This window comes from Hippoglossus hippoglossus, chromosome 4, assembly GCF_009819705.1.
Source record: "Hippoglossus hippoglossus isolate fHipHip1 chromosome 4, fHipHip1.pri, whole genome shotgun sequence".
NCBI classification, from domain to species: domain Eukaryota; kingdom Metazoa; phylum Chordata; class Actinopteri; order Pleuronectiformes; family Pleuronectidae; genus Hippoglossus; species Hippoglossus hippoglossus.
The window spans coordinates 21,339,690-21,352,445 of NC_047154.1; the positions used below are offsets into that span (position 1 = coordinate 21,339,690).

At 42.9% G+C, this 12,756-nt stretch overlaps 1 protein-coding gene across 4 annotated transcripts in view; it reads right to left on the reverse strand.

Moving 5' to 3' along the window:
- Positions 1-4,610: 4,610 nt before the first annotated feature.
- Positions 4,611-12,756, reverse strand: part of lepr (leptin receptor) — a 42,957-nt gene continuing 34,811 nt past the window's right edge. For all 4 annotated transcript variants that reach the window (XM_034583110.1, XM_034583108.1, XM_034583109.1 and 1 more), the window contains exons 13-21: positions 12,547-12,701; positions 11,898-12,051; positions 11,690-11,772; positions 11,344-11,557; positions 8,887-9,096; positions 8,258-8,341; positions 8,080-8,173; positions 7,530-7,605; positions 4,611-7,352 (exon numbers count right to left, since the gene is read on the reverse strand). In XM_034583110.1, coding sequence (XP_034439001.1) covers positions 6,444-7,352; positions 7,530-7,605; positions 8,080-8,173; positions 8,258-8,341; positions 8,887-9,096; positions 11,344-11,557; positions 11,690-11,772; positions 11,898-12,051; positions 12,547-12,701 — 1,979 coding nt within the window. In that variant the 3' untranslated portion in view covers positions 4,611-6,443. The remainder of the gene's footprint in view (positions 7,353-7,529; positions 7,606-8,079; positions 8,174-8,257; positions 8,342-8,886; positions 9,097-11,343; positions 11,558-11,689; positions 11,773-11,897; positions 12,052-12,546; positions 12,702-12,756) is intronic.

Consider the following 12,756-nt stretch of genomic DNA (forward strand, 5'->3'; position numbering starts at 1 on the left):
CTGATGTATAACGTCAAAAGACTCCCGACTATGCACGACATCGCATCTTTAGAAGAGTGTTGCTGTAAAACATGATATTTCCCATGTGTCTGATGAGATGAATCATGCATCAAATGGCTCATGCATTCACAGCCCTATCAGAGAGCAATGGGGTGAGGGGGGAGCAACACGCATGTCGTCCTAAATCCTCTAAAGGCCTCCAGCACAGACGGGGCCCCAGGAGAGGGTCCCAGGGGTCAGCACAGCTTCTTTTTTTCCTCTCTCAGCCAGTCCCACTCCCTCGTTTCTCTTTGCTCTCCTCCACCTACTGCTACAGATGCTTCATTTGTTATTTCTGCCTCATGAATGTTGATGACATCGATTTCCCTACAGCAGAGCTGCAGCGGAGCTAAGGTTACAGATTACAGGGAGCGTGAGGCTTTACATTCCCAGAGAACCCAAATCTGTCCAGCTAACTGTGGTGCCTGGCAACCGAACCAAAGTTTTCTAACCCCCTGTTTACTAAAAGAGGGAGCGCAGCCAACGCAGCGTGCACAAGCAGCCCTAAACCAGCGAAGGCCGATTTTCCTCATTTCCTCTGTGGTCGCCGAGTTTTGTTGTGAACTCGCCTCCATCTGACCTTTCCCCCAGATGTTAAGGCCTTCAAAGCCAACGTGGATAAACATCAGTAGCCAAAGCCCTGCGCCATTGCTGCACAAATTAATGCCAGGCGATCAATGAGGGATTTGCAATGTCAAGCTCCCTAAATCTTTCGCCTGATCCCATTAACAGGCTTGATGGCGACAGGCGGAGCATGAACGGTGACGTCAGAACACACACACACACACACACACACACACACACACACACGCACACACGAGCATTGTCTTTTGGGTCAATTTGTCGGTTCAGTGATGGTGGCGCTGATAAAACTATTGTGTGAAATTCAACAGTGAGTTGTTGTTGTTAATGATGATGATAATAAATGAAGTGGATATGAAACATAGCAAAAGTAGTTCATCGTGAACAAATTAAAGTTTAAGTGGCGCACCGTTGGATGCATGTATATTTTATTTAATTAAAATGTACAATAATGTACAAATAGTGTACAAATAGATGAAGGACGACATGACAGCTCCCCAAAAGTGAAGCCAAATCTTCTTGATCACCCCCTGGTGGCTGACAGCAGGTTATAAACCCCACCTCCTCCACGTTAGCAGAACCTGGAACAAAATAGAGTCAAAGTACACATGAAATACATTTTCTCAAAGGTGTTCTCTGACATTTTTAAGTAGTTCTTAACACACTGATTTTGTTCAAATGTTATTTTTTTCCATTCGGCCTGGTTGTGGATTAGTTACTGGCATGTCTCGGAGGAACAGGGAGTGGCTACGTCCCACGATCAACACTGTGCAGACAAGATGGCAGCGCCCATATCCAGGAGATTTTGGCTTCATTTTTGGGTGGAAGCAAAAATGTCATTGTCCATCTTTATATACAGTCTATGATTTGTATACTTTGCATTTCATTCTGCAGGCTGTGGAGTTTGTGGTTTATATACTTTCTACAGCAACAGGCAGCCATTGGTTTCCATGTTTTTTCTCAGTACACCATGGGAATCAATCATCAGATTCTTGCTCATGTCATGTAATCCATCACAGTGAACAGCGAGTCTGCTTTATTCAGCCTTTTTATCAGCGTGACATCAGCAGAGATGTATGTGAATAGTCTGCACTGCAAGATATCACAATAAAATCTGAAATTTAATGCAGGCGGTTGTCAAACTATTCTGAAATGAATGGAAACCAGTGGAATTCGTCCGTGTTCCGACTTTTCCCACCTCCTGCCTCCACAAGACAGAGGAGCTTGAATCGCTTCCAGATGACGACAGAGTCCGAAGATAAATCAGCTCGGACACGTAGGTTTGTTTTTGAAGAAAGTTGTAGCCGCAGCAAAGGTGTTTCCTGGAAGGTGAGGAAGACTCGTGTGGAAGTGTTTGTGCAGCGCAGGGCGACACTGGCATTTCCAGATGGATGGATCCAAGCAGAGAAGAGAGCAATAAAGAGAGAAATATTAAATCACATTTTTATTTCACTGTAAGGACGTTCTGTTAAACTTTTAAATGCATCATATCTGGAAGGAGAACTTGACCTTTTAAACTTTGGATATTTCACTTTCCAATTTTATTTTGAACAACAGAACTATTTTATTTTCTTAACATCACATCACATTTTTGAACATTTCACACTCGTGTTCCTCCCTTTATTAGCATTTTTTTTTTTTTTTTAAATGCCATCACACTCTAAATCTCTTCGGGTCGTGGCAAAGTTCAAGGCTTTGAGCAGAATAACTTGTGCCAGGAACACTCAACAGCTCATCCGCTCTTCAAAAGGGAAAATTAAAGCCAATATGCATAATCTTACTTTTCACCTTGGAATCAGTCTCGTTCCGCTAATGAACACAATCTCAATCTTAAGAACGAGATTACGACATTTCACGGATGCTTCATTTGTGTTAACACCACCTCGCTGCCAAAGACCCGATCAACTCACTGAGCCTCTTTTTCACCGTGGCCCAAACAACTTTCAATCAGGATGCTGTGTTTTCCTTGGAGGTGTGTTTGGAATAATAGATTTGAAAATGGAGTTAACCTCTAAAAAAACAGATTCTTCTCTTCCATTATTTAGACTGAACCTTGCTTCGAGGTTAATGTGTCACGGCTGAAAGATCAGCGAGCACCAGAGAACTTTCACTTGTGCAGTGTTTCTCCTGCAGGGCCACTTTATCTCTCAGACTCCTGGTTTTCAGATCAGGCACCTGAGGAAAACTGGGTCACTTCACCAGACATGGCATCACTACGAAAGCTGTGCTCTGACTTTGGGATCTTTACGATGGTGTTATTTGGTCTGCATCTTTAATTTGAAACATTTGTGTCTGCGTGTCTTACATGCTGGGATACTGGAAGTCACCTTGCAGGCGCTCCTTCGGGACAAGTCTCCATCCATAATAACCATCAACACAAGTCCCCCTTCCCCCCCACCCCGAGGTGTTCCTCTCTCTATTACCATATCTGAATCTTTGCAAGGCGTCAGGCTCCAGTGTTTTCCAACTCTCTTTGCCAAAGCTCGCGGCTCTCTGCACCACCGTGTCCTTCTATGGCAAATACAAGGGATGAAAACAGAGGGAGCCTTTAAAGAGTCTCTGACATCACTGAAATAACCCTCCTCCATCAGCGGTGCGTTCTGGTCCCCTGGTGGCTGCAAAATGCAAACACATCATACAGATGTTTAGTTTTTTCCCAGTTTTATTTTCAGGCTAAGTCATAAAAACTGAGGAGCCGTGTTGAATGGATCTGTCAAGGCAGGTTTAACTGCATAACTCCAGCTGAACCCTGTGTTATCAAGTGCTCCAGTGATTTATTATTGAGCTTTTCATTAAATCGGGGGACTCACAAAAGACATAAAAAATAAAAGTCGTAACTGATGCAGCAGTGAAGAAATCCTGACTGTTGGTTACTAATGTGGGTGAAGCTGTAAAAACATTGGATCGTGCAGTTTCCATAATGCGACGTGATGGCGCCTCTGGCTGACCTTCCCTGTCAGGGCCCTGTTCTTCACACGTGGAGAACTGAGCCGTTCCACATCATAACATAACAATGCAACACGTCTCTGGATTCTTGGCTGATGTCAGTTCTGATGCAGAACCTGCAGAAGTGCAGCTCGACAGCTGGATGATGATTTTTTTTTTTTTAGGTTGAACCAGTGAAATTGTTTCCAGACACATGGCTGCACTTTTCTCAAAGATGCAATCAAGTAATGTTGATATGATTATTATTCTCCATGAGTATAAGCGGATTAGTAAGAGCATCATTATGAAATGTTGCTGTGGTTAACTGTTCTAAAACATGATGTAGTTTGTGTAATAAGAAGGAATGTAACCAAATTAATTATAATTTTGTTTTTAAGTTACACCTGTGTTTTATTGTTGCATGTTAATATTTTTTGATTGTCTTTTTAAATTCTGTAGAAGATGAACACATAACAGAAGTTATTATGGAAGCTGAAAGATTCTTAGATTTAGTTCAGAGGGACATCTAGTGGTAGGACACGGCAGTAACTGATGCAGAGACTGTTTCTCTTTCAGGATGTCATGGTGTTCCTGACTTCCTCTTAAACAGCTAAATAAATGTTTTTAAAAATCTATCTGATGTATATGTTGGTTAGAAAATCCCCAACAAAAATAGAACATCGTTATTTTTATGTGTGTTTATCTTGGTGTCATCCTGATGTATTTGCTTGTTGCGGCCACAAGGGGCCAGAACATTATTACAGTTTAAAAAGCAGATCTGTGCACATCTGATGAGGCTGTGTGCTTTTGTGTATGTATGTAACCTCCAATTAACAATTTAAATAACACTATACAAAATAACCCACACAGATAATGGCAACACTGTACTGTAAAGTGCTTTGAGTGGTCTGGTTGTCATTAAGACTATGAAGGTACAGACATGAGTGAGTGAGGTGATGAGTAGATCACCTAGAATAGAACTGATAAAGAGCTGTTGTGTGAAAACCTGTTGACTCTACATGTGAGTGTCTGAAGTTTGCATCGTTCACTGATCCCAGACGCAATCACAATAAATATTTTTATTTTCACCATCAAAAATAGACAAAAGATCTTCATGTGCAACAACAACTTCTCACCGACGTTCAAAAGTTGCCATTCTTGTCTTCCTCTTGTTTCAAATATACAATATTTAATCGTTAGTTCACACCAGACAGTGAGTGTTTACGTTGATGGGCGATGACGCTGAAAAAAAAAATAGATCACATTTCTCAAACACTATAACAAAAGTCTCAAATACATTACAGCACAAAGTACAAAAAATACATTTTTTGGCTTGGTGGGCGAGTGAGTCCGAGCAGATGTTGATGAATTCAGCCCCAAACAAATCCACCTGTAGTCACTGACTACAACTGTTTCCATCGGCGTGCGGTTTCCTTTAGTCACACCAGCAGCTCCGAGGTGACGTCCAAGTTTTGCCTTTCAAAGTCAACTGTGCTCTATTTATTCCCTTTCAACCTCTTTCGTGTTTCCCTTAAAAGGATTCAGCAGAGTAAGAAACATATTTTCAACATGAGGAGCAGATGGAATAAATGTAGGCACACGTCATTTTCTACATATTGTTTATATAACCTGACCTAACATCTGGAGTTTGTCCGCAATGAGAATGGACACGATCTGCATTCACTCCGTGGTCAAATCCACGGGAGTGCCTCAGTTTATGAGGAAAACAAACTAAAGAAAAACAGAAAGGAAAACTCCTCTTCTGGCAATGGGAAAGGATTCAATTGCCTTTTTGAACGGGGTTCACCTGTGTTTAGAAAAAAAACCTGCGTACACCCACTAATTCTGGTGTAAAAGAGGTCAAACATAGACTGAATATAAGGATGGACGACACCTGACGAACAGACGTCAGTGTGTAAAGAAACACGTACTTTTTAACATGTACTTTGACTTTTTATTTTGTTTCATGTCTCATCCAATAACATTGAGGAGGCGGGGTTCATGCCACGTACTGCAGCCAGCCACCAGAGGGCAATCAAGATACTTTGGCTTCACTTTTGGGGAGCCATCATGACGTTCATCTTTACATCAAGTCTATGTCCCAGCACCCTCGTGCATTAATAACAGAACCTGCACAGTTGCAGAGGATCATGATGACACAGTAGAACCAGAGTTTAAAACCCTGTAAAGAAAGAAAGAAATGCCCCGTTGACTAAGGCTTGTGACCTCATGACATCTTCACACAATAGCAGCATCGACCGATATCAAATTGCAACCGCACATAAATCGAGGTACTTTTTTTTTACATTTTCCAGCTCCACACCTTATTATTAACGATGCTTTCAGACCTGCAGTGAAGTCCCGACATTTTCCTGAAGTTTTCCAGAGCGGCTGTGTGTGAGAATGCAAAATGTCCGAGTCAGTTGCTTCGGACATTTTTGTGAGACCGTGTGAGATTACAGCAGGAAAACGTCTGGGGGAAAATCACAGCTAGCGAGTAAGTATGTCGAGGAAACTTAAAAAGCTTGAATACGAACATCAGAGGATGACGAAAGAGGCGCCATACAAACGGATGACGCCAACTAACTCGACATCTACATTCGAGAGCTATTGGCGATCAGAGCAGACGCCCGTGTTGTGCTCTAAACATGTTTAGTTTACACGTTTTGTTCTGCCTCCTGCGTGATCTGCACTGCCGCCACCCCTCGGCTGAAATCTGCTGTTATGAACACGTCTGATCCTGACGATCTCATGCTATGTTCCTCATATGTCAAACCCCGGACCCATTTTGTGTCTCAAGGAACGGCTGCAATTCCACTTTGGTAATTGCTGAATGATACCACAACACAATGACTTTAATGGTGCGTGTTTTCACTGAAACATAGTCCCTGTGAGGGTCACAGCTGGGTGGTGCTGTCCTGTAGTTGCCTCGTGCACGTAGCAGTTCTGAACTGAGGGAGGTACAGCGGGGAGAAACCACCCGTCGAGGCCGACAGTGGGTGCATCGGTCCGCTCGAGTCCTCCACGCCGAGCAGAGGGCGAGACTCAACGCAACAGACCTCCCTGTTCAAAACTACATTTTTGCCCAGCTCCTCCTCTTCCTCACTCTCCTCATCCTCTGCCGGATAGTCCATTCCCAGATAATACAAGTCCTTCTCACCTCTCCCCTCGCCTTCGTCCTCTTGCTCTGATGTTTCGGAAAGCTCTTCCACGGAGTTGTAGGAGCAGGAGCGCCGCGGGTCGTCCATCTCCCCGCCGCGGCAGCTCTCCAGCTCCCACAGACCGCCAGGGAAGGATCCTGAAATGTCTGAGTTGTTGGCGGAGAAATTGCCCTCGTCGCTGGAGCTGCTGCCACTGCCTCCCTTGTACTGGAGATGAATGGACGGTTGGTCCTGCTTCGGATCAGAGAGCAGCACCGTGGAGTATGTGATTGAGGACTGGGCCGAGCTCTCAGTGCTGCCCGGAGGCTGGGAGACGCCGGGTTGCAACTCCTCGATTCTCGGGTATGAACTGGTCAAAGCATCCAGATTAAGAGCTAAGGAAGGAGCTCCACCCAACAGCAGCTCGCTCTCCGTGAACTGGCCTTGGTCGACCTCTGAGTCAAACTCTGGAGGGAGAGAGATGGATAAGGCGCTGGACGGGTCAGTGGTCAGCGGCACAAGCGGGGTTTGGACCAGGGCGGAGGTCAGAGCTGAGAGGTCTGCCTTGTCCATGATGACGAGTTTGGAGATGTTCTCAGAGGGCATGAGCAGCGACCAGTTGGGGAGAGCCTCTGAGGGTCCGAACAGGTGCTCCAAGGTGTCGTTCTACAAACAAATACCGATGGTAAATAGAAGAAGGACAACGAACTTGAGCAAGAACGTTTTATCGATAATTACCGCTAATATTATCAGTGTTGGATATACCAGATGCATTGAAGAAATGTGCATTCATGTTTCAATTCTACGTTAAAAATGTGTAAATATATATATATATATATATACCTTTTTGAAGTCCAGTCCTTTAGCCCACGAGCACTTGTTTGGGTTGGGTACATCCTTCCACACAAACTTCTTCATCCTGGGAATCAAACGCAGGAAACGTTAAGGTTGTGCGTCCAAACATCTTTTCTTTCTCCCCTTCCTTTTGTCTCTTGCCTGATTTCTCCTCCCACCAGCTAACATCAGGTGTAATTAGACCCGCGTGACCTATTAAATGTCACGTTGGTCATTTTTCACGGTCGGTGTCTCTGCTTCCTCAATTAGAAAGCGGCACAGGGATTAACATCATCTATCATTTCTTGCAAGTGTCGGGGTAGAAACACAAATTCACGACACGCTGATGCTGTGAAATTGCGGTAAAGAGCGAGACAAATATAAAGATTTGTACGTTAAAAAAATGCTATTTTGCAGCTGTAGATTAAAAACACCTTTTTAATAAATGATGATGTTGTGGATGCTGCCGGTTTTGTGACCTGACGATTTATTAAAACTCTCAAACTCCTCACTTTTCTGAAATTAGGGAATATGCTTTTGACTGAAGAGGTGTTCTTACTGGTTTTGGGAGAGGATCAGAGTAACAAACAGGACGATTGAGAGGAAGGAGATGATCATCAGCATCATGTAGGCTGCAGGGTCTCCTCTGGTGGCTGAAACAGGTGGAGATGAGAGGTTAAAGGTGCTCAAAGTGATGAATATGATGCTGCAGAAAAACATGTGAATATGGGTCTCACCTATTGTGTATATTGGCTCCCCTTCTCCGTCTGCAAACACTGGGTACAAGTAGAAGCCGTATTCCTCCGAGCCAAAGAAATCCCCTGTGAGATGATGGATGAGGTTAGAGGTCAGGTTGGCGAGTTTATATAACAATGATAAACTTGGTTTAAACAGCAGTTTTCTTTAAGTTACAAAGTGATACTGTAACTGTTACTGAGCAACAGCGCCCTCTGCAGCCACATGGGGTGATTAACTCTGTTGGGCTCTCTGTCTAAAGGATTATATTACCCATGATCCCCGGCTTCCTGAACCAGAGACATCCAATGTAACAAATACACTAAACTCTGAATCTTTGAAAATTTGAATCTTGCTTCCAAACACATGGACAGGGGTGAAAACAAACATCTTGGCAGAGGCAATAAAAAGCTACACACGAAAGTAAAACATAAAATAAAAGTTTTATGGTGAGATTTAAACTGTTCCAGAGTGTGGGGCTCTAACAACAAAGTCACCCTGACACCAGCTATGATCTAGGAATAACCGGCAGAGCGCCATCTACAGATCTAAGTGAGCATGTGTATATTTGCTCATGAAGAATTCAGTGATTCCCTGATCACAGAAAAAAATAAGAGAGAGAAGATGTCACCTCTCAGATGTACAGGACGCTCGGTGTAGGGAAGTCGGACCCATGTTTCTCCACTCTGGGCTTTGTGGTGATCAGACCCGTGCTGTCTCTGTGGTACGGTCCACTGCACCACCATGAACACGGGCACAGAGCTGTTGTCCAGCAGAGTCCAGGACAGAGACACGGAGGTGCTGTTGACGACCGACACACCGAAGGAACGCACACAGCGACCTGCACACCGGAGAGAAACAGAGTCATGAAACACAAGCTCAGCGAAACCCTATGGATTTCAGGGATTAAAGGAAACCAGTACAATCACTTTCTTCTCTAATGCTCTGGAAACGTACTGGAGCTGTTTCAGTTTATTTAGATTGAGAACTAGTGACTTCGATGATCATTGTTTCCTGTTTGGCCTTTTATTAAATCAATTATTCATTTCTTACACTGAATATAAATGTGGTATACACATTCACGCTATAGCTTATGAAATGCATTCCTCATCTCATACATCCTCATAGGAAGGCTAAGACTTTAATTCCCCCTATTAAGCAATTATTATATTATTCATTAATGGTTTATAACACTACAATGTAGCTATTAGTAAATACAATTCATTCATATATTTAGTAACAACTAAATATAATACAGTAAAAGAAAGTTGAAATCGTGTAAAACAAGTTAAAATTGTTGACAAATGCTCAATAAACACCTCATATGTCCTTATGGATGCACACAATTTAATTATAAACCTATAATGTGTTATAAACCATCCACTATATACATATACTCATCAAACCCCTCCTCGTACCCTGAATATAAAACGAAAAAAATGTAAATTTGAAGAACACGTGCAGTTGTTTCAACTCGGGGCACAAGAGATCAACACCTGGATGGTTTAATGAGAATGAAAAATGTGAATCACTTTGCTGCTGGTTTAGCTGAACCCATTTGGTCAGAACACTAATGAGAAAATGTCCAACAAACGGCTTCCTCTGGAAAACAGAACGTGACCATCTTCATGAAAAAACTATTAAATCCTGCAGGTTAGTGGTTTCATGAAAAGAAGCCTTCACTGGATTATGACTAATAGGAGACACAAACATTTCTATGTATTGCAACAAACGCAGGGATTCAAAAACAAACCTTGTGACCTCCTCTCTGCTAATGGCCTTTACTACAGTCACACTAATGTCTGCAGGAGCCACATAAGGGCTTTTAAAGGGTCCCTATAGACACATATATTAAGTGTAATGATTAAATGGATTATGAAGAATAACAGGAGTAAACAGGTCGTAGCGACAAATCAGAAGAATCTGTTGAAAAGGTCAAATCAGGCGACAAGATCTGCAGATTAACGTCCTGGAGACAAAGTCATTTTTCTGAGAAATACATTCCAGAGCCCAAAAAACTAAATTAGAAAATTAAAAATAGTGAATAAGCTTTTTTTTTTTTAAAGCTTCCATATTTCACATGATTTGGAAAATAAATAAATATGATCACTGGAAACTCTCGTCTGCATGTTTTTCAGCCGTTCTGTGTACGATAATAACCAAATTCTATTCATTCCAGCGATTGAGTCTGAGAGTGAAAACAATGAGCTGGAGTCTTAGAGCACTAATGAACATCTCAGTTACTGTTTGCCCTCGACTGTAGCTTCACTATAAGACCTGTGCTTTTTCACAGTGGAACAGAATAACACAGGTCTGTGACCTCAGCTACAGATTTCAGGTCTTTAGCGGAAAATAAGAGCAGATTTCAATCTTTGCTGCAGAAACTGTCTGTTCTCTTCTGGCTGTGGATGATTTGAGATATTTTACATTCTCAAAATCCTGATTCATGGTTTTAGACTGATCCTGGTTTGTTCTAAAGTGGATTATATTGTTTATATGATTTTTAAAAATATATATATTTATGATTTTATAATCACATTTCTGTTAAATTGTGATTTGTGTTGTTTCTAGTATCATTTTTGTCTATATCTAATCTCATTATTAGCCCCTATCTATGCAGGGACATTTTGAAAAGTCTTTCATGTTTAATAAATTTCAAAAGCTGTATTTTATTAAACAAGGTCACCTACTGTCTAATATATGGCTGCAGCTAATGATTATTGATCAACATTGATTCATCCATCCATTATCTATACTTCTTATCCATTTGAGGGTCACTGTATTGATTAGTCTATAAACTATCCACAGAAAAGAGAACAATTTCAATCACAATTTTCCAAGTTGATGTTGATTTACCAACAGTCCAAAAACTCACAGCTAGAGAAGCAGCAAAGTTTCACATCCGAACAAAAGTCAATTATCTGACGACTTCATTATCTGCTCGGCTTTGGTATTTTCACATTGAGTTTATAATTGGATTGGTTTTGTGGGACGGAAATTAAAACGACAAGGAGGGTCTTAACTGATCTTCTGGAATAACCTCAGTCCCCAGTGGAAAAAAGAAGAAGTGATCTCCCAGCTCACTCACGTTTGGGCTGTCGCTCCAGCGTCATGTTGATGTTGTTGGCCGAGCTCCCCCGACTGTTGTAGGCCGCCACGGTCACAGTCTGCGGCTCCTGGTTCCACTCGAAGCTGTAAGAGGACGCCGGCTCGATCCTCTCCCTCGTCACGGCGCCGCTCGAGGCTTGGTGCTGGACGATGAATCCATCCACACAGTAGGAGCGCCCTGACACCGGGAGGTCCTGGAGGACGAAGCAGAACGTTGAGTCTTGAATGCTAAAGTTGGTGTTATTCTAGATTTCTTAAATTTAATTTAAATGGAACGCTGGGCCTTGAGTACCATTCTAGCTACGTGTATTGTGTCATGTGTGTACCTTAAACAGCAGCGTGACATTAGTCTGGTTCCTGTACGGGTCATCTTGAAGAATCCTCCAGAAATTAGGACCACGCTCAGGAGCTGAGGAGGAAACCAACAATTGCATAACACTGCAGCTTCCTCTCTGTGAGTGATGGTGGCGACGGTATTTGTGGAAAGGTTGCATCATTAAAAGGCTTCAGGAGGGAAATGAATGGTTGTTGTACCTCCGCTGTTTTGCGGAGCCGAGTAAACGGCGTCGCTCCACTCGCTCCAGTGGCCGGTGCCGTTGGTGTGCATGCAGCGTACCTGCACCACGTACACTCGGCACATGTCCGGCACCGCAACCTCCGCCATTGCAACCCGCACTGGACTCTGGCCCTGCAGACATGACAGTTTATAATGTGATATATCTCATTTGGGGAACTGAGAAATTTCACTAATGGAACATATCTGATCTGTGGAGCACACATCTACTTAACCCGAGAATATGATGAGTTATTGATGGCGGACTGTGGTCTTAAACAATTGATGTGAGCTCATGTCAAACTGACAAACTGCGACCATATCAAAGCCTCTGAGTCATTTAAGAAAGTATGAGACTTATTCGTACTCCTGGATGTTTGGTCCTGTGGTTCTTTCTAGATCAACAGATGTCTTCTACACACAATTAAATATAATCTAAGGTCGACCCAGTCCTCTTTTTGTTTTTTTTGAAGAAAATACCCATAAATGAACAAAAGGGGATTGAAAGTGGACCCAGGCCATCATCCTGTTTGCTACTCATCCAATGATTACAAAGAAATTAAGAGATCCGATCCTTTGTTTTAAGTAAAGATCAGTTAAACCACAGTATCAGGCTGAACTTTCACTCACCTTCCACTCCGGCTGGGCTCTCATCATGGACGGCGAGTGGTACTGAAGCTGACACTGAAGCCCCTCCACCGGCAGAGACGGGGGCTCCCAGGTGACCAGCAGGGCCCCTCTGCTGTGGCTCACGGCCTTCACGTTAGTGGGGGTGTGGGGTTTCACTGCAGGGAAGGAAACAACAGAGTTTGGGTTTGTCCCGAGAAATTTCAGAAATCT